This window comes from Castor canadensis, chromosome 7, assembly GCF_047511655.1.
Source record: "Castor canadensis chromosome 7, mCasCan1.hap1v2, whole genome shotgun sequence".
Taxonomy (NCBI): Eukaryota; Metazoa; Chordata; class Mammalia; order Rodentia; family Castoridae; genus Castor; species Castor canadensis.
Genome location: NC_133392.1, coordinates 38,635,789 through 38,657,974, shown reverse-complemented (window position 1 = coordinate 38,657,974; position 22,186 = coordinate 38,635,789). Strand labels below are relative to the sequence as shown.

The 22,186-nt window shown below is 38.5% G+C and overlaps 1 protein-coding gene across 3 annotated transcripts in view; it reads left to right on the top strand.

The window, feature by feature from the left end:
• The first annotated feature begins 2,474 nt into the window (after positions 1–2,474).
• Positions 2,475–22,186, top strand: part of Tnks2 (tankyrase 2) — a 61,828-nt gene continuing 42,116 nt past the window's right edge. For all 3 annotated transcript variants that reach the window (XM_074078782.1, XM_020169994.2, XM_020169993.2), the window contains exons 1-7: positions 2,475–2,688; positions 14,247–14,471; positions 17,357–17,452; positions 19,073–19,109; positions 19,908–19,983; positions 20,336–20,430; positions 21,462–21,528. In XM_074078782.1, the coding sequence (XP_073934883.1) occupies positions 2,490–2,688; positions 14,247–14,471; positions 17,357–17,452; positions 19,073–19,109; positions 19,908–19,983; positions 20,336–20,430; positions 21,462–21,528 (795 nt within the window). In that variant the 5' untranslated portion in view covers positions 2,475–2,489. The remainder of the gene's footprint in view (positions 2,689–14,246; positions 14,472–17,356; positions 17,453–19,072; positions 19,110–19,907; positions 19,984–20,335; positions 20,431–21,461; positions 21,529–22,186) is intronic.

Below are 22,186 nucleotides of genomic sequence, written 5' to 3'. Positions count from 1 at the left end.
TCACTTAGCTTTACATCCTTAAGATTCACCTATGGGTAAAGCATATGACAAGATTTCTTTCATTTTGAAGGCTGAATATTTCATTGTATGTACACACCACATTTGCTTAGCCATTCATCCATTCAGGGACGTACGGGTTGTTTGTACCTCTTGGCTAGCATTAAGTAATGCCGATATGAACATGAGTATGCAAACAACTCTTTGCAACTCTGCTTTGAAGTCTTCTGGATGTATAACCCAGAAGCGGATCATGTGGTAGTTCTATGTTTAACTTTTTGAGAAACTACCAGGTCGTTTTCTGTAATGACTGCGCCATTTTAGGATTCTAATTCATTCACATTCTCATCAACACTTGCTATTTTCTGTTTGTTTGTGTTTTTGATAGTAGCCATCCTAATGCCATCTTGGTATGTTTTTTATTTGCAGGTCTCTTGTGATCGCTTGTCAGTTTAAAAACATTGTGAGACCTCTCTGAGATACTATTAATACTCACCAAATTGGGAAAAGTCACCTGATTAATACCAAGGGTTGGTGTGGATAGAGATAAACAAAACCTCATACGTGCTGTTGTTGGGTGTGTACATTATTAGCGATCTCCTTAACAAACAATTTTACGCTGCCTTGCAAAGTGAACATTCACCCTTAGTCCAGTCCTGCAGTTTTTCAAACCTTGGATCATCACTTATTAACTGAGATTCACAATTGTCACTTTAAAAAAAAAATTTCACACGCAAATGGTGTTTGATTATGTTGAGAAACTTTTAATTTTATTTAAATAAGTATGTTTACTGGTTGTGAGGCAGTTTAGGTTAGGGATAGGATAGTCAGGGACTGCATCCCGTCTTGACTCAAGAGCTCCTCCCGCTAGCCCACAGGTGAGAGGAGCCCACAGGTGGAGGTGGGGGATGGAGTCTCTCCCACCTCCAAGTTCTAGGTGATACTTAAAAAAAAAAAAAGACCTGCCAAAAGACCCCAGCCCTTCTTCTCTTCTGTCACCTGGCAGACCCCATGACTCCTCTTTCCCTCTATAAAGCTATTCCACTTCACCCCGTCCACGGGTTCTGCTTGGATTCTTCCACCCAGAAGGCAAGGACCAAGATCTGGGAACACCATTTGCCTTAACATTTGAAGACACCAGTTGCATTCCTTATGAGCAGTGGCCATTATGTCTGAAAGCCTCTCATTGTGTCCATGGATGTTCATTTTATTAATATGCACCATAATTTAAATTTTACTAGATACTTTAAGCACGTATGACTACAGAATTGCATATTTGTAACAATGCTCACATTTCTAAAAATGCTCAAAAAAGTGTCCTTTCTCTTCTAGCCCAGTAGTGAGTCAACACTCCCAAACAAAAACTGGATTTCCTGAAAAACAGGTTAAGTCAATGTGGGGGCAGGGCTGCTGTCAGCAAGCCAAAGGTCAGATGCGGGACTTTAGCGAAATCTCTGTGCAACTTTCCTTCAGAGGTTTGAGATGAGATCAGACGCAGAGACCACTACGTCAAGCATGAAATGAACTGTGTGCTTGTGTACTTTTAGGGGGAAAAATATCATAACTGAGAAAGCTAATTTGGAGATGTGCACACCTCGCCCACGTCCTGCGCAATGTAGATTTACCTATCGATCCTCCATATTAGCACTCAACTAATAATTTAATTATCAGAGCCATCCCTGCCAATCCTTACTGTAGAACTGAGATTGACTTTTGTCGGTTTTCTAAATTTCCTTTATCTTCAGGCAGCTCAACTTCTCAGTGAAAGAAGAGCAACTCGGAGGCTTACAAAAAACAAAGCAGTTGCAGGGCGTTAAGAGAAAAGTAAAGAAAATGGAAACGAAATCCCATAGCAGAAAGGGATTTTGGAAGCTAAAAATATAGGCAATTTCCACGCTAAGATTTCCAAAAGAATCGAGAAAACTTTCAAGGGCTCTTTTTCAATGTGAGAACAGTAAGAAAATTCATCTTGGGAAGTCTACTCCTTAAGAAAAAAAATAGAAATACACAGTCATTAGACTTCAGCAGCGGCAGCCGTAAAGATGGCGGTCGGACGAAGCCCCTTTCCTCCCGCCACCGGCTCTCGCCTCACATTTCCCACAAGCCCCTCCGCGTCGCGCCCCTTGCAGAAACCTGCCCGGCCGCTGTCTGCCAACTACGCACGCGCGGCGTGACGTCACGCGTGCCTCCAGGACTCTCCCGAGCTGGCGGGAGGGGCCTTGGCAGCTTCCGCCGCCGCGTAGCTTCAGGGATCGGACGTCGGGTTCGTGCTGCCTCCGCCGCCGCAGGGCAGCCGGGGGTCGCCGAGCCGAGCTTAGGGCGCGCGGCGGAATGGCCATGGGGCTGCGACGGGTCCGGTGACAGCAGGGAACTGTGCGGCCCGGGCCCTGACCGCATCTTCTCCGGGGGGCCTCGCCCTCCTGCTCGCGGGGCCGGGGCTCCTGCTGCCGTTGCTGGCTCTGCTGCTGGCGGCGGCGGCGGCGGCCACGATCATGTCGGGCCGCCGCTGCGCCGGCGGGGGCGCGGCCTGCGCGAGCGCGATGGCCGAGGCCGTAGAGCCGGCCGCCCGCGAGCTGTTCGAGGCGTGCCGCAACGGGGACGTGGAGAGAGTCAAGAGGCTGGTGACGCCCGAGAAGGTGAACAGCCGCGACACGGCGGGCAGGAAATCCACCCCGCTCCACTTCGCCGCAGGTAATCGGGGCCGGCACCGGCACCGCCTCGCCTCGCCGCAGACCCCACCTGAGCACCCTGGGTTCGCGAACCGGAAACTCGCCGCGTTCTTCTGCCCCCACCTTTCCCCCAGGACTCTAGTCCTGGCGATCTCGCCCTCTCCTGGGAAGGCTTGAGATTAAGGCTGGGGGCTAGCGAGCCGCGCCCTGGAAATTGGTTTTGTGTGTAGTTTTTGTTTGATTGCTTTGGGGTTTAAGGCTTTGTTTTGTTTTACAGTAACAACAATACCTGTGCCAACTTCCGGTCTTGCTACCCTGAAAGGCCCCTGCACACAAGAAAGAGTGGGAAAGCTTAGTATTAGACCTTGTGATTTGTAAAACTATCTCAAAACTTACTGCTCTTGAAAGTTCCACTACAGTCCTTGAGTTAAGGTTTTAGGCGTTTTTATAAAATGCGAGGATGTAATAGTTGCCTAATGGGCTGTTAACACATCAGCGTTTATTGCTTTATCAGAGTAGCCAATCATTAGCAGAGTGGAACTGGAAAAAGGCAAGTTTGGGAGAACTGAGATCTGACTTGGGATGGGTGTGGTCTCTGCTACACACACAAGTTGGGGTGCAAAATAGAATGAGAGACGTGCAAAGTACTTTAGCTTGGATCTAGATTTAAGTTGGGGCTCACTTTGCCTCATTATGAGATTTAGATAATTTGAATTGTTTTCTTTTACTATTTACTGGGTTCACTTCATGATACTAGAGTATTAAATTTAGTTGAAGTATTTAAAAAGAGCCAGAGATGGGACACTCAGCCTATTTCTATAAAACCTTTATGCTTTTCACTTTGAGGGAAAGTTGTGACTCTTTGTAACCTCAAGTGAGCCGTGTGAGCTTGAAAACGGAGTGGGTCCTCATACTTCTGATAATCTTGTGTTTTCTGTGGTGTATATTATGATTGTTTAAAACTTTTTTTTTTTTTTTTTTGAAAAAGCAGGGGGATGCATTTTAAATTACTCTTGTTCGTTTGGGCAGGAATGATGAGCAGAAGAACTTGAGAAGGATTTCCTAGTTCATAGACGTTTCTTTTACAGTTTTACCAACTGGAAATTTGTTTGCTTTGACCTGTTCTCATTTTAAAATGTAAATACTGTCAGGAAGCATGCTTTTCTTTGTCTATTGCACCTTTGTTTGGTCCCTTTGGGAAACCTTTTTAAGAGAAAAGGTTGAGGGAACCATGGTTGGAAGAGCTAGAAACAACTTGTGATCAGTGGGAAGAAAAGTGATCACACTGAGGTCAAATCTCACCAAGTTAGCCATTTTGCCTGAGATTTTGGTGCTCAGTGTTGTCTTTCTTCCGCTAATTTAAATTGTCCTGTCTGACCATTTAGCCAACTGATTTTGCAAACTGTCACACCAACTGATACATAATCCAAAGGGTAACGTTGCTGAGATTATATTCACTTGGACTATGAGATAAAAATAACCAAGGAAGATCTTAGTTGCTACCTTTCAAGAATTTGGTGTATTAATGAGTTCATACCTGAAAATAGTAATATTTAGAGGTGTAAGGTTATGGTATTAGCTTCTCATGACCTTGATCCTCCTCCACTATCCCATCTTCAGTTCTGTCCCAACATTTCAAAGCGTATTTTATATTTTGCATAGATTTCATGTTGCTCAGGTTGAAATGGAAAACTTAATATTTTAAGAACTGACTCACTCCTCATAATTTACCCAAATTATCAGGTTTAGGCTATCAAATTAAGAATTCAAGATATAAAAAAGGAATAATAAAATAATTGCTAAGGAGTTTGCATTCAACTAGACCTTTAAACGTCCTGCATTTAAATCCTGGCTTAGTAAGAAATTTTTAAAGATGGCATCATAAATTTTTTAATCTAAATTACTAGATTAATGGTAGACATCTATTTTCTTAAATTTTTTTTCTGTGCTGAGAATGGAACCCAAGGCCTCAAACACGAAAGGCACACACACTACTACTACTGAGCTACACTCTTAGACCCTACTCCCTCCCCTTTTTAAAATTTTTTTCTTCTCAGTACTAGGTTTTGAACTCAAGGCCTCACATTTGCTAGGTTGTCACTCTACAACTTGAGCCACTCAGCCCTATTTTCTTAAACTAAGTGTGCCCAGCTGCATGTCTCACTATTTGGCAAGTGCATTTCATAATCTCTTTTGTCTGCAGTGAGTTATCGGTCTTACTTATGTGTATGTTCAATAGTAGGTGGTGGTGCTGTGTAACACCTGACCTAGCGGTTGCTTGTGCTTGCATTGTAGAGGAAAACGCCACCCCACACACACTTTTGTTTTTCCTTAACCATAAAAGTTTGGATGTTTTATTAGAGAGGCATGTTTTGTCTTTTTGAGAGATGTGTGCAGACTGAAGGAAATGCAGAACAGTTTAGAAAAAATTGTTTCATCTTTTTATTTTTCCCTTTCCCCCCCAAAGAAAAATTAGTTCAAGCTGGATGCTAGTGGCTCATGTTTATAATCCTGGCTACTTGGGAGGCTGAGTTTGGGAGGATCATGATTCCAGATCAGCCTGGGCAAAAAGTTAGCAAGACCTGATCTCAACAGAAAAAAACTGGGTGTGGTAGCATATGCCTGTCATCCTAGCAACAGCGAAAAATGTAAAAATAGGATTGGGGTCCAGGCCAACCTGGGCAAAAAAGGTGAGACCCTATCTCAAAAAAACCAGAGCAGGGGCTGGCAGACCAGTGGTAGAGCGCCTGCATAGTAAGCATGAGGCCCTGAGTTCAAACCCCAGTGCTGCAAATAAAAATAAAAATAATCAGAGCAAAAAGGGCTGGGGGTGTGGCTCAATCAGTAGAGCACCTACCTAGCAAGCTCAAAGCCCTGAGTTCAAACCTCAGTATTGCAAAAAGAAAAAAATAGATAAAAATAAATTAGTTCAAATAATCATTTCCAGACCTAAGGGAGTTAAATGCTATTAATGAAAAAGTAATTAGTGTAAACAAATTTTTCTTCTGTTAACTTTTTTTTTTATTATTGAGCTGGATTATGATAAGTATAGTTTAAAAAGTTATTTCTTAGAGGAAAAATTACTCAGAAAATTATTTCCTTTCCATCTGCCTTTTACCCACTCCCACCTCACACAAACACACAGTATATGAATTGATTATTTTGTCTATGACATACCACAAACATTGTACAGGCAAGTCGGTGGTAGGGTGACTTTCCCTTTAATTGTACTAAAAGAAAAGAATATTTTAAATTCTTGACATTGTAATCTCCCAGGAAACAGCATATATCAGTAAAGAAGTCTGCTTTCCTGAACTCATTTCTGAAAAATAGGAAGTAACAGAAATTGTGGGATAAAGTCATTTTTGTACCCATCATGGTAAAAGAAATACGGCATCCCTTAGAATATTAGAACTTGCAATAAAAGCGATAGAATTCCATTGCTTAGGAATCAACTATTAAAACTTTGGAGTGTGCAGAGAAGCATCATTCAGTAGGGAAAATGCAAAATTACTAGATTCAAGAAATTCAGGTGTCGATGAGGAAAAGAGAGATGATATACTTATATATTAAGGATGACAAATTGGAAGTGAGCTTGCATTGTGGAGTCCTAGCTAAGTAAGATAACATCTGATTTGTAGTATGTTATGTTATTGTTCCATGTTCATTGGACCAGTTAGACTGAACTTGGATTATATTCAGTTGTGTGAATTGCATATAAAAGGGATTTTTCTTTTTCAGAGGAGCAAAGTAGAGTTAGAACATCTGGAATTTATCATACAGTTGACAGGTGGGGAAACTGGAGTTACTTATTCAAGACATGAAAGGAAGACCAGACCATGTTACTGTCTTCATATATGTAGAAGAATGAGTGGAGTGTGGCTTCAGCAGTCAAAACTTAAGGCCAGTAGGAAAAAGTTTACAAGGAGTCAAAGAGACTTTAATAGTCTATTTAGCCATGGAACTGGCTGGAAGTATCTGAGCATTGGCTAGATTGGCATCTTTCAGAGATGTTGTAGAGAGGATTTCTGTATAGTCTGGACAGTTTTTCTAACAAAAAAGTGGGGTGGTTCTCTCAATTCAAGATTTTGACAGGTCAGCTACTAAAGGTATAATAGTTTTTATGATTACTATTTATATCCTTTTCCAAAATGATGCTAAAAAACATCTCAAAAACCTTTTTGTATTATTTCCCTCTTTGACTGTAACCCAGCATCATAATTAGGGGTAATACACAAAATGTATCCACACACTCTGTTGTTTTGGGGGATTGGGTTTTTGTTTGTTTTAATTTTTTTGGCAGTACTGGGGTTTACTTCCCACAGTAACTGGGATGACAGACATGTGCCAGCTAAGTTATTAGTTGAGATGGAGTCTCTCCAACCTTTGGCCTGGGCTGGTCACTAACTTCAGCACTCTAAATGTCCACCTCTTGTGTATCTAGTATTACAGGGATGAGCCACTGGTGACCGGTTTAGGGGAGGGTTGGGTTTGTTTTGTTTTGTTTTGTTGTTTTGAGACAGGATGTGGCCATGCAGCTCAGGCTGGCCTTGAACTCACCATATACCCCAACCTGGCCTCAAACTCAAGATACTCCTGCCTCAGCCTCTTGGTTGCTGGGATTATAGGCATGTACCACCATGCATGAACATAATACCAGCCATGGTACTAAGTTTATTGATCCACAAATATACTTTCCAGATAGAGTCTTTGCTCCACCCTCAGTGCTTCACAATAGATTCATACTTGCTGTATGATTTTGTCAGGATTTTCATATATATGTCAGTGTTTGGAGATGAGTGTTTTGTCCATAATTACAGAATAAACTGTCTTCAGAGCATCCATGACTATCAACTTGAGGCTTCTGATTCCTTTGTAAAGAGATCATAGGATATGGAGGTTGACATTGACTCTTAGGATATGCCTGTTATGTTCCACCTGACCAGTGAGAACAGATTAAAATATACCCTGTAAAGCTGTTTTTTCTTTAAGAAATGGGTATTTAGCAGAAGTGCTTTGAATTATTCTTGAGACCATAAGAATGAGGATTCCATGAGGGATTATAAAATCCCCTGAGAGTTTGAAGAACATCTTAACTCCCAACAGTGGGAGATTTTTAAATTTGAAATAGCTACCTTCTGATGCTGTCTACATTTCCCTTAGTGCCAAGTCGTGGCTTCAAATATTTAAAATCTCAGACTCTTTATCTATTATTTCAGCAAATTACTTCCACTCATATATTACTAAAGTCCTCATTTATTATGTGACTTTAAAAGTGTAATGATCTCAAATGTATACATAAATACATTTGTGATGTCATACACATATATACATAGAGAGAAGGAGAGGACATGATTATAATAGTGTCTGAGGGACTAGGGGGAGACAGGAGAGAGAAAAGAGAATGACAGTGAATACTACGTTACATTGTATCTGTGATGAAGATGGTATAAGGAAATTCACTGAAAGCTGTTGAATAATAAGGGAGGGGAACATTTGAGAAGGAATAGTAGAGGGGGTTGATCTAATTAAATTACAACATACGCATTTGTGAAATACCATGGTGAAACCCCCTAAAATAATCAATATATACTTTAAAAACTGAAGGACAGAAAAATAAAACAGGTCCTGTCTAGGAATGGATACCAGTGGGAAGGTAAAAGGAGAACGTGAAGGAAGGTCAATTAGTGGATGTACTTTGTATATGTGTATGAAAATAGGACAATGAAACCTGTTGAATTTGTCTAAGAACGGAGGGTGGGGGGGAATGAAGGAGAATGATAGAGGGAGTGAGTCCAGTTAACATACATTGTAAACATGTATGTAAATGCCACAATGAATCCCCCTCTACAACTAATATATACTAATAAAAATGTTTTTTTTAAAAGCATGCTGATCTCTACTAGTCAGTCTCCATTCTGGCTTGCTGTTGTTTTGAGACCCAGGATCTTGCTGTGTAGTGCAGGCTGGCCTCAAATTCGTGATTCTACTGCCTCTGCATCCCTAATGCTGGGATTACAGGAGTGCACCACCACCACTAGCTGGTTTTAGACGTCTTAATAGCTAGGGAACTTTTTTTTTTTTTTGATGGGAGTGGGGTTTAAACTGAAGGCTTTGCACTTCATAGGTAAGCAGCTTTAATACTGCTTGAGCCATAGCTCCAGCCCTTTCCTGTGATAGTTTGACAAGGTGACTACTTGGCCTTCAGCTAGATCATCACTCCTTTGGAACAGATATCTTCCCAGTTGACATGGTCTCTTTTAATAACTGGATGTTCTGCTTCAGGTATTTCTAGCCCCGCTAAACTCTCTTTTAAGGGGAATGTAGAAAGTTAGCTTCTAAGTCCCAATTTTTACTACCTTAGTGTTATTACCACTGAGGAAATAGGGATCTTTTTTGTAAAAGTGGGTATATCAAATGACTTTACAAAGGGAGAGGTACATTTACTATTTTTTCTTTATTCTGATTCCTCTTACTCTCCAATTTAGGAAGACTTTTCTAAAAGCATTTCCTCCAGGTTGGCGCTGAATGGTTGGGATGGGGCAACAGTGGATGACCTACATGGGAAGGACAATATCAATATGCCTGTGGAGTAATAAAGAGAGCCAAAATTGGGGCTAGTGACAATAGGTGTGCCATTTTCCTCCTTGGCTTCTGGAGGACATAGGGGTAGTAGTAATGAACTAAGATGTGCATGGCTCTTGCTCTTTATGCAATTAAGAGTATAGGAGCTGGGCACAGTGGTGCACACCTGCAGTCCCAGCAGTCAAGATGCTAAGGCAGGAAGAATGAGAGTTGAAAGCCAGCCTGGGCTTAGATAGCAAGATCCTATCTCAAAAACGAGTGACAATGAGTGTCCAGGAGATAAGTAAACAATTACAAATTTTAGTAAACTGCAAACAACAAAGACAAAAATCCCTTTTCTTCTTTCTTTCTTTTTTTTTTTTTTTTTTTTTTTTTTGGACAGTGCTAGGTTTTGAATTCAGGGCTTCACACTTCCTAGGCAGGTGCTTTCCCATGTGAACTATGCCTCCAGCCCCAGAAATCTCTCTTAAGGAGCTTTCATTCTAAAGGAGAGGAGAAAGACCAAATAGTGGTAAGATAGGAAAATTGTAGGTGGGCAGTATGGTCTTATTTAGGTGGTGACATTTTAGAGACTAGTCAGTAAGTAGAAGTGAGGGATGTTGTGTCCAAGAGCACAGCATTCCAAGAGGAAAGGCAGCATTTGCCAAGTCTGTGGCATACTTGAGAAACCCAAGAACACTGGATCATGGCTGGGGGTGTGAAGAGGGTATGAAACAAAGTTAGAGACAGTAGTAAAGGCCAGTTCACCCAGGGGGCCTGTAGACTACTGTAAAGTATTTGAGTTTTACTCTAAGAGCATCAGTTGGAAGCCAGTGAATTATTTTAAAAGCAAAGTGATAGGATTTGTTGTTGCTTGTTTTTGGTTTTGGGTTTTTGGTTGAGTTTTTTGAGACTGGGTCTCACTGTGTATCCCAGATTGGCTTTGAACTCATGATCTTCCTGTCTTGACCTCCTAAGAGTTAGGATTAGTTGTGCACCATCACACTTGGCTCTTGATACTTGTTTGAAAAGAAGTGGGGAACAAGAAGCCCACTTACAAGACTACTTAGGTAGTTCAGGCTGGAGGTGATGTTAGTTGAAATATGGCAGTGTCAGTAGACATGGACAGAAGCTAGGAACCCGTTGTGTTTGAGATACCTTGAAGGATCAAGGAGAAGATAGGTCAAGTAAACATTCTGGTATTTAGACTAGAGGTTTAAATTTGATCTAGGTGATATTTAAGACCATGAGAGTAGATAAAATCATCTAAAAAGTAGAGAACTGAAATTCTTGAGGAAGAATTCATGCCTGTAACCCTAGCTACTTGGGATTCTGAGATCTGGAGGATCGCAGTTCAAGGCCAGCCGAGCAAACAGTTCATGAGACCTCCCCCCCATCTCCAAAATAACCAGAGCAAAATGGACTGGAGGTTTGGCTCAAGCAGTAGAGTGCCTACTTTGCAAGTATGAAGCCCTGAGTTCAAATGGCAGTCTCACCAAAATAAAAAAAGTAGAACCAGCCCCAGGGGGATATGACATGTCCAGAACTTGAATTCCTTATATTTTTGCCACAAATCTGTTTTATCTGTAACTTTTCCCCAACTCAGTTGATGACAACTACACTTCTCAGTTTCTCAGGCCAAATACCTTGGGGTCATCCAGGACTCTTCACTCAGTCTCATTTGCTCTTTCTTTCTCCCACCCTTATTTTCACCCTATATCCAGCCCGTTAGGAAATTATGCTGACTTTACCTTCAAAATTGCCCAAAATCTGCCACTTAACCATTCTGACAAGTAACCACCAAATTATGGTCCAAACTACCACTATCTCTCACCTACTTCAATCCAAAAAAAAGCCAGGGGAGAGTAATGTATGTCATATCGCAAAACTCTAGTGACTTCATTTTCCTCAGAGTTTAAAAAAAAGAACTGAAGTTCTTACAATGGTTCTCAGACCTCTTTATTTGGTGTCCTTATCTGGCCCTCCTAGCTTCTTATCTCTTTTCCTACTATGCTACCATTTTTCACTCCGCTCCACCCACTCTGGCTTCCTTATTATTTGCAAGTAAGGCTAAGACTCTCATCTCTTTCAAGCCTCTGATTAAATGTTACTGTCTCAGTGAGGCCTGCAGTAACCACTGTATTCAGTCCCCGTCCTGTATGCATACCTGGATCATTCCCTAGTCTCTTCTTTTTCTCATTACCTCCTAACATACTTCCTTTTAATATTTATTGTTCCTCTCCCGCATCCCCACAGAAAAGAAGCTCCTCAAAAGCAGTAACTTAGTTTATTCATTAGACATCTCAGACACTGGAAAAGTATCTGGAACATAGCTCATGTTCCCTAATCACTTGTTAGGTGAACGAATGAGACAGGAGGAAAGTGCACTGCCATGGAATCTTTGGAGTAGGTATTTCAGGAAGGAAGAAATAGTAAGTTGTTGAATGTTGCTGAGATGTCAGATACAAATGTGTCCTTTGGATTTGGCAATATGGAGATTGTTAAGTGACCTTGTTGAAAGCAGTTGCAAGGAAGACAAGTCAGTTGAATTTGGGAGAAGAGTGAATGGGTTCAGATTGGGTTATTCATGAACAGGAAGATGAGAATGTGAGTTCTGGGAGAATACTTTTTATAAAATGAAAGAAATTAGAATACATTTACATACTATTAGGAATGATCTAGCAGAGAAGGAAGAAATTGATGGGAGCAGGGAGTACAGAGACCTTGAGAAGGTGAAAAAGGACTACAGTGCAAGGAGAGAAGGAATTTGAAGTATAAGCAGGAAAATCAGTGTTCTCTAATTAGCTTCATTAATATTTATTGGTGGTTTCAAATACTGTCTTTTATGCTTGTTACTCAAAAATGTCTGTCTCTGGCTGAGACCAGTTTTCTGAGTTCAGGAGTCACAGAACCTGCTACTTGGCATTTGTCTCACAAGCACTTCAAACTTAAGCATTTCCAAAACCTAGTAAAAGATTGAAATTAAGACTTAACTATCCATGAGAATAAAACTAATTAAGTTTTGATACTTCCAGTGAAGAAAATACATACCAGTAGGGGTTGATTTCTGAAATTTTACTAGATTTTTATTTTAAGAAAGTTGTAAGCAGTATCTTAAATATTAGTAAATTTTTTGGAGATATATATATATATATATATGTAGATAAAACTTTGGAAATAGTTGCAAAAATTTGATAATCAGAAGGGAACTGGGAGGCTGGAAATAGCAGTGGGAGAAGGGCTTCACAGTATATCCTTTCTACCAACCATGTTAATACAACCCATCTTAACCACCAAATGAGTCTTAATTTTACCTCCATCATCTATGACATGGACTGTAGCAATAACCATCTAAAATCTTGACCTATCTCCCTGCATTTCATCCATTTATTTACATATCACCGAAATGACCTTTCTAAAAAACACAAAATGGAGTCACTACTATAAACAAACCTTCATGGACTTCTGATTTGTTGTAGCAGTATTCTTCAAATTGTTTCTAAGAGGTGGCTCACAGATAAAGGGATATTTTCTTTTGGGACTTGTGAAAGGGAAGAATGAGGATTTTCAGTTAATTTACACTGTGTCAGCTGTGTGCCAGCACTGGATATTTAACAGTAAACATGGTGAAAACATGTATTGAAATCATCAAATTTCATTGAAATCTGATGTCTGAAAAGCACAAGTCTGTGGGACAAAGTCCACACAGCACCTTGTCATGATGTGCAAGAGTCTTTCTGATCTGCTGGCTGCCTACTTTAACATTCTGTGCCCAGGCAATTATAAAGGATTTGTGCTTTCATACCTTCATGCTCATGTACATTTTGTTTCTTCTGCTTGGACTGCAATGCCTTTTCTTTGGGGTGAGAGGAGTCAAACATACAAAGATAATCATGTTTGTGACCACAGAACCTTAACAATATTAATCCCCTCCCAAAAAAAAAAGTTTAATCTCTTCAGTGATTTTAACTCATGTCAGTTACAACCAGTTTCAGCCTGAAAAAACTGCCATTCTTTCTCATCCACATTCATGCAGCTTAAGGGTTACATTTAGGTTTGGTGATTCTAAGAATATTCTGGAGAATTTTGAGAATAGTAAGGAGTTCTTTTTCCCCTCCCTCAACACACACACAGACATACATATGTACCTCTCCATCTGCTTTAAGGTATGCCTGAATTCCTTTCCATTTCATAATTAGCCTTAAAAAGGTATCAAGGGAATGGTAAGAGATTGAAACCCATTGGTAGTAAATCTGTAAACCGTACATAATAATTAACTTATCAGACTTTTGTTTTATTTGGTTTGGGGGAAGAATGGTGGAACAAAGAATTTTTCTTCCTACCTGAGAAGAAGTCGCTTGTATTGTGTACATGGCAGTGTAGAAGCTCCTTTGAAGACATTTGATTCACTCTTTTGTCTAGGTCATCTCTGTCAGATCTTACTATATACATGAATATAAGCTGTAAGCCAATCTTGTTTTATTGCTATCTCTTAGTCTCCTACTTTAGCAGAAACATTTCATGAGGTAGATGTGGGAAAGGGATTCTAGCAAGAGTTAGTTTTGTCACTGCTTCATAAGGTAATCATTTACATATTTAAGTTATATATGTTGAACACCCAAAATTGTGCACACTAAATATGCAGAACTCTATTCGTAACTAGAAATGCTATTTTATAGTGGGAAACAGTTGAAGTTTAAGCTTGGACCACTAATTTTGTAATCTTCCTCTGAAATTAGTAGCAAGATCAACTAAGACACTACTAAGGTACTAAGACCATTTAGTAGAGAGAACCCCTTTGGCTTTATTATTAAGATTCATTACTGATAGTATTTCAGGTCACCTTTTCAATAAGAATCTAAAGTTAATTCCTGGTCTGGGGATGTAGCTAAGAATTAATCCTTGATTTGTTGAACCTGTTGTTTTCTTTCCCCGATCATTTTAGTATAGCTTGTACTTACTGATTCTAATTTAATTTCCTTGGTGAATTTAAATGTGTTATTTGTTTTCTTCTAGGTTTTGGGCGGAAAGACGTGGTAGAATATTTGCTTCACAATGGTGCAAATGTCCAAGCACGTGATGATGGGGGGCTTATTCCTCTTCATAATGCGTGTTCTTTTGGTCATGCTGAAGTAGTCAATCTCCTTTTGCAACATGGTGCAGACCCAAATGCTCGAGATAATTGGAATTATACTCCTCTCCATGAAGCTGCAATTAAAGGAAAAATTGATGTCTGCATTGGTAATGCTATTAGCATTTCAGAATTTTCCAGAATTTACTAACTATTCTTAATCAAAATTGATACAGTTTTTTAATATCAAATTCTGCCAGTCTGAATTTAAATATTTAAGAACACTTTGTGATTTACTCGTTTACTGCTTTAATTTCTCTGGGGAATAGAGTACAGAGTTTCTTTTCTCTAGAAACTTGTATTATCTTGGGAGATAAGATATAAAAGGAACCAGATAAAAACATGGTAGAAGTGAACGTTGAATGGTAGAGGATAATAATTCGTGTAATGACTTAGCCTCAGTCAAGTCTCAAAGCCCGGCTCCCTGGAGTCTTTCTAGTGAGAGAAAGGTTAGAAAGGATAAGAACTTCTTTATGAAGATCTTTGTATTTTAGCATAAGGAGCTTGATATCACAGGCACTGTGCAATTTTGAAGATGTATTTGAGGAGCGAACAGTCTCATGAGTTTGTGTGTGTATTTTTATTTTATTTACAGTATGGGGGTTGGAGCGCAGGGCCTTGCACTTGCCTAGCAAGCACTCTACCAACTGAGCCACACCCCTCAGCCCAAGAGTAGTCTATTTTAGAAAGAGTAATCTGGTAGGGGGCGTGATAGAATGGATGGCATCAGGGAGACAAGTTGGGGAAGCTGTCAAGTAACCCAAATGAGAGAGAAGGGCACAACCCAGGGTTGTTACAGGAGATTCACATGACGGGAAACTAAAGAAGCGTTTGATGGAAAAATATCCGTCATTTGGAATACTTAATCATTACAAGCGAGAGAGGATTTTCCTGAACAGGTTGATCACTGACAGAAAATTGTATGTGGAAGGCTGTGTGAGAGTTTTCATTAACTTGGTATTTACTTTTCTGATTCTAACAAGAATCAGGGATTTTGGAGATTTTGGATTCATTTTTACCTTAGCTCTTTTTTTTTTTTTTTTTTTTTTTCCTAATGCAAAACAGAAACAGTTGTGTTCTTTAACTGTCAGAAACCCGGGTCTACACTAGGAAAGGCTCTATGCTGTACTTAAATTGATCCCCTTCCTGCCACAGTCCCAATTAATTTGTACCAAAGTAAAGAACTTAGTTTAAATTAGGTTGTTTATAAAGTTGCAAAATGGATTACATAGTTAATTCTGCCCAATTCTCCTTTCCTTTGTGTTATCTTAAATTGTTACTGCTCTATACTCAATCTATCTTTCTATCATATAATCTATCCCTACCATCTGAGAGTCTCAGGTGTATAAATAATTTATTGTTTTAATAATGTAATATAGAACTTTCCAAATATATAGATCTGTACCATGCAGTGTTAGTAGCTGAGAACTTAGTGTTGCTAGAGCGAACTGATACGTGCTATAAGAGCAAATACATGCCATATTTCAAAGACTTAGTACAAAAGAAGTAAAGTAACTTAATTTTTATACTGACCATAAGAATGTGAATATTGAATATTTTGATGAATTGGATTAAATAAAATATGTTAAATTTAAAGTTAATTTTTTAATGTAGCTGCTAGAAAATTTTAAATCACCTATGTAGTTCATATTTATGGCTCACATTTTATTTCTGTTGGCCAGCACTGTTACAGGTAGGAGTAGAATGGAATGGAATTAACTCCATTAAAGAACAGGAGCTGGGGATGTAGCATGCCCAGGGTCTTGAGTTTGATCACCAGCACTGTAGACAAAGAAACAAAAAAACAGAAGCAAAGTTTCCTTTCTTTGTTTATTTGCCTGTTCCCCTAGTTCCTTTATTTACAGATAAAACATCTTTATGTAACAAATAACAATACAGAGCATAACACAAGGCTTCTCTTTATGTGCTTTGGATTATAATATAGAAGTTTGACTTTGGGTTTGTTAACTCTAAAGAGAGTATTTGGATCTTAACTTAAAATTCAGTGTAATTAACCTGAAAACTTAACTACTCAGCTGGCAACCCCTGTGTATGTATCCCACAGTTCAGATTTTCCCAAAGAAAAGTTGTCCATATGAGGAATATTTTATACCTTGCTTGGTTTCGGTATAACCTGCCTACTCCACTCCTTAGACTGGTGTACCTTGCTGTTGAAGTGTACAGTGTATTATGGCAATAATAGCCAAAGCTGAGCAGCTATCTTCTGCTGATTAATTTATTCAGTTTTTCTTGAAGAGTGGGGAAATGATAACAGGTGGTCTTGCAGAATTGATTGAAAGCATAAGGGAGCTATCCAGTTTTATTTCCTTTTTTTGTAACAGAGAATTTACCTATGTGATTTCTCCCCCACCAATACTACAGAACTGATTCCTGGTCTATCTATAACTTTAGACATTTCATTTACATATTTAGAGCAGTCTTCCTAGCATAGTTAGCGTTCTTTGGAATGAGAAAAACTTTCAAGTAAACTTGCCCCTTTTTTTCTCATGTACTTTGTTTTATTTTTTTTTTTTTGAAATGGGGTCTCCCTATGTAATCCAACCTTGCCTCACACTCACTATGTAGCTCAGACTGGCCTCATAGTCCTTCTGTCTCAGCCTCTGTAGAGGGCTGGGATTACAGGTGTGTACCACACCTTATTGGTCTTTTATCACTTGTCACTAGCTAAGTAAATAACCATGGAAAATCTCATATTTAACTAAAGGGAATACTTTTTAATGTGCCTTTAATGCATAAAATAATGAAACATTATATATATATATACACACATATATGTTTTTTGAGACCGGTGTGTGATAGTACAGTAGCTATTTTATATATTCTTAAACTTAAAATGTAATATTTATATATTATTAGGATATGAAAAGTCTTTAAGCAACTTTGAGACTTCTGAACAAGAACTTTTAAGAAAATGACTTACCAAAATCAAGTTGTCTTGTTTACCATTTTGAAAATTAGTGTTGTTATTTTGCAGTGCTCTTACAGCATGGAGCTGAGCCAACCATCCGAAATACAGATGGAAGGACAGCATTGGATTTAGCAGACCCATCTGCCAAAGCAGTGCTGACAGGTAAGTTTCTGTATCCTCTGTATCCTCTTTGGTTATTACGGACAGGAAGAATATAAAGAATAAGCTTGCTAGGTAGATAGCCAGCCTCCTGTGGTTAATAACCTCATCTAGAGTTTTTACATAGTGTCAGTTCAGTTGCTATTGTTGTCTATATCTAGACAGTTGACATTTGATTTTCGTCTAAAAAAGGTAAAGCTTTTTTTTTTTCGTTTAAATTTATGTTTAAATTTGTCATTGTCACTTTATCACTGGCAGAGTGTTGATACCGCATATTTTTTAAATATCCCTAAGTTTTTCATATAACTAACATCTACCTCTTTATACACTTTCATTTGTGTGTGTGTGTGTATTTTAATCATTGATGGAATCCTTTTTAGAAAGCACTAATTCTCTTGTGCTAATGTCTTCAAAACAGGATTCTGGTCACATTTCAGTGTTGTCATGAAGATGGCTGTGCTATAACATTCATGTCCTTGGAACCTCTATTAAGACTCTAGTTAATACTAGCAAGTTTTTTGAGCTGTATCTCCTTCATATATTTTTTTTTTCCCTTGTCAGTGTTCTTTTCACTCAAGCAGTTTTGCCATGTTATTTATTGGATTCTTAGCTCTATATTATAATGACTCATGTGAAGTCTGAATGGCAAAAACCTGAGGGGTCTCCCGTGAGTTTTTATGGTTATACTTTGCAGTATTTCTTCTGGCATTGCTAAGAAAATTTAGATTAGTCTGTAAAGACTTGGAATTGTGAGCTGTTTTCAAGACTATCAATTCCATGTTCATTTCCTCTTTCACTATTGTGTTATTCCATACTTTTATATTTTGCAATCAGCATAGAATTCACATTGTAGGCAGTAATTATCAATGTTATTTCAGCAAATTCCTATTTTAATATAAATTTTATAGTTTTGCTTGTTATTTCTTTGTAAATATAAAGGCTATCAGCATAAAAAGTTGTGTAATCCTTTTGATATTTGTATATATTTAAAGAAATAAAAATAATCTTAGTTTTATAACTATGGGTTCAAGATGTTAATGATTATGTTCAATTAGTGATGCCATAGATTCTTTTGTCATTTTTGCAATTTTGGTATATTAGGGTTTCTCTGTGGGGGGGAGGGGATTATTGGTTTGTTATTGTTGTTTAGATTTATTTATTTTGGTGCTGGGAATTTTGAACCCAGGGCTTCATGCATACTGGGCAAGTGCTCTGCCACAGAGCTACAACCCCCATCCCTTATTTTGGTATTGAATGAAATTGTGAAAAAGTAAAAGAAAAAACTCACCAATAATCTACTACCAAAGATAAACTCTGTCAGTATTTTGGTATGTTTCCTTCAAGTTTTCCTTTTGCCATTCATATAATTTTTATATAGTTGTAGTCAGGCTTCATTATGTAACATTGAATCACTCACTTTCGTAACAAAGGTATTTCCATATTCTTTCTATAAGTATTTTAAAACTTCATGGTATTCTGTTGATCAACCACTTTCCATTTCTTAGAAGTTTGTCTACTTTAAATACAGTTTAGTGGACATCTTTTTGCTTAAAACTGGTTTTTTGGGGGGTTTTTTTGTTTGTTTTTTTTTTTTTAACTTCTCATTTTATTCTTAATTCACAGGTGATTATAAGAAAGATGAACTCCTGGAAAGTGCCAGGTATGTTCTAATGTCATAAATACCTACCATGAAAACCACGATTAAAATTTGGGTGGGAGGGGCTAGTGGAATGGCTCAAGTGGCAGGAATACCTGCCTAGCAAGCGTGAGGCCCTGAGCTCAAACCCCAGTGCCATCAAAGAAAAATTATTATTTATTTATTTTTTTTACCATAAGCGTATGTTTTTCCCTCTTGGTACTGGGGTTTGAACTTAGGGCTTCACACATATGAGTCAAGCACTTTACCACTTGAGCTACACCTCCAGCCCTTTTTGTTCTGGTTACTTTGGAGATAAGGTCTCCTTGCTTTTTTGTTTGGCCTGAACACTAATCCTCCTGTTTTAGACTTCCCACCATAGCTGGGATGACAGCTTTTTTTCCGTTGAAATGAGGTCTCACAAACTTTTTTGCCCAGGCTGGCCTAGAACTGCATTCCTCACAGTCTTAGCCTCCTACATAGCTTAGGATAACAGGCTTCTACCAGTGCGTCAGCTGTTGGTTGAGATATCTCTTGACTATTCACCTTGGCTGACTTCAAACCCCAATCTTCCCATTGTCAGCCTCCTAAGAAGCGAGGGTTTATGGTGAGCCACTGTTGCCCAGCTGATACTGGGGTTTGAACTCGAGACCTTGTGATTGCTAGGCTGGCTCTCCATCACTTGAGCCATGCCCCCAACCCTAAAATAAGCATGCTTTACTTTCTAAAAAGGAATGATTTTGTCTTAATGGTCGCAATACATGTTTCCAGGTAGGATCTGGTAAAAATCACAAATTGTTAATACATTTTTTTGTGTTCTAGGAGTGGCAATGAGGAAAAAATGATGGCTCTGCTCACACCATTAAATGTCAACTGCCATGCAAGTGATGGCAGAAAGGTACTTCTTAAGTTTGTGTTCATCTTTTGGTAATAGGAATCTGTATTTATCTTATCATAAATTAAAATATTTGAATCAAGTACTGATGTTTTTGAGTAGTAATTCAGGTTAATTCTTAAACTTAGTAAAACAATGATAGTGAACATTTATTTGTTTCTTGTGTATAATAGTGAACTTAAACTTTTATACTGTGCCTTCAATATGTGTTAAAACATAAAATCAAATTGATAACTAGTTATTAAACATGAAATTATAATTAGATTTTCTGTTTTTAGATTTGGGCTTTTTTCTTGTCACTCATTTTATTCAGCCATTGTGTGAATTTCATTAATTTATTTGATTAATATTTCAGTCAACTCCACTGCATTTGGCAGCAGGATACAACAGAGTAAAGATTGTGCAGCTGTTACTGCAGCATGGAGCTGATGTCCATGCTAAAGATAAAGGGTAAGCACTAAACAAAGACGAAGGCCTCTTAAGATTCTCATCCTTATAATGTACCTTGTAACCTTATAAAAAAATTTTTTTTTCTTACATTTTAACCAAACAGCATTAACATTTACTGAGTTTTTATGATAAACAGGTTGCTCTGAGGAACGGGGAAGTATAACACTTTCAGCGTTCCACTCATATACTACACCTTATGGAGCACAAAAGATAAATCATAAATCAAAGAAGTCTCTACCAAGTAGTGCCAGGTGGTAAATAGTGAGGGACAGTATTACAGGAGTTCCAGGAGAAAACGATCACTATCAGTGATTGATGGAGCGGTTAGGAAAGAGGGGATGTACCTTGACCTGGTCCTTAAAGGCAGGTCTCAATTCAAGTCAAAGATTTTAGGGAATATCACTGTACAAATGAACTGGTAAAAGTGAGGGTGCTAAAGTTCACGCAACACATTTAAGGAATACTGACTAGACCACTTTGGCTGAAGCAGGTGATTCACATAGGGGACACATGAAAGTTTGGTTTGGAGAAGTAGGTGAAAACCAGGGATTAGAGGATTTGGCAACCCAATCTAAAATATGCAAACTCCTGTAATTCCAGCACTAAGGAAGTAGAGACTGGAGGATTGTGAGTTCCAGGCCAGCCTAGCTACATAACGAGACCCTATCTCTTAAAAGAGAGGAAGAACTATGAAGATGTTAAAACAAGGAGTAACCACATTAGATATCATCAGATAAACTTTTTAGAAAAATAGCTTGGGGGCTATTTCAGTAACACAGGGGAGAAATAATATAAGCCAAACAAAGTCAGTGGCAGTAGCATGGGGGGAAAAGGAGGATGGATTTGAAAGAGGCTTGGGAGTTGGAATTTGTTAGGACTTTTGCACATTTTCATTAGAAAGTCACATAAGCCATTTGCTAGTCAAAGCAAAATGTAAATTTAAATTAATTAAAATTAAATTATAATTTGTAAATTTCCCTCAGCCTAGGGATTCTATAATAACAACAGGTTTTATCCCCCCCTCATTATAGTGACCTGGTGCCATTACACAATGCCTGTTCATATGGTCATTATGAAGTAACTGAACTTCTGGTCAAGGTTAGTTCTCTCTGATTATTTTTTATAATTATATAAAATTACTTAAAATGTATTGTATGTGGTCTAAGTTCTTGGTAGGAAGAGAAGGAATATATAATCATAAAATATAGGGGATTGATGTCAGTATTTGGCTGCCTTTGGATTTTTAAAATATCATACAATTTTAATACAAGTAACATGGTCATAAATGACTAGCAGCTTAAGTGGTTCTATAATATGTAGCCAAAGATCAGAAAGCAATTCTTAGTGACCACAGGTTATTTGCAAGATTTGCCAACTTGTACTTTAGGTTAAAGCAGGCTCACTTGGTAAGCTTCATTTCTTCTGATATGCGGGGCTGATATTGTTTAATAGGTCTCCAAGACTAGCAAGAAACTTATTCTGACCCCTGTTGGGTGGTAGAAAAAGAGAAATACATTATCCTTGAGAGTAGATCTAAGAATAATATAATATGGAGAGTGGATCCATGCCCATTTCTTTCTGTCCCCTACTCTTTACATATATTTTTGCCCACATTCTTGAGCCTTCTCTTACCCTCCACCTTTTCTTTTCCTCACTCAGCAGCGGTCATGAGAAGGGAAAGAGGACACTTGTTCCCGATACTTCTATGCTTTCTTTTAGGCACGTGCCACCATGGAATATGTTCTTTCCCAGAAAC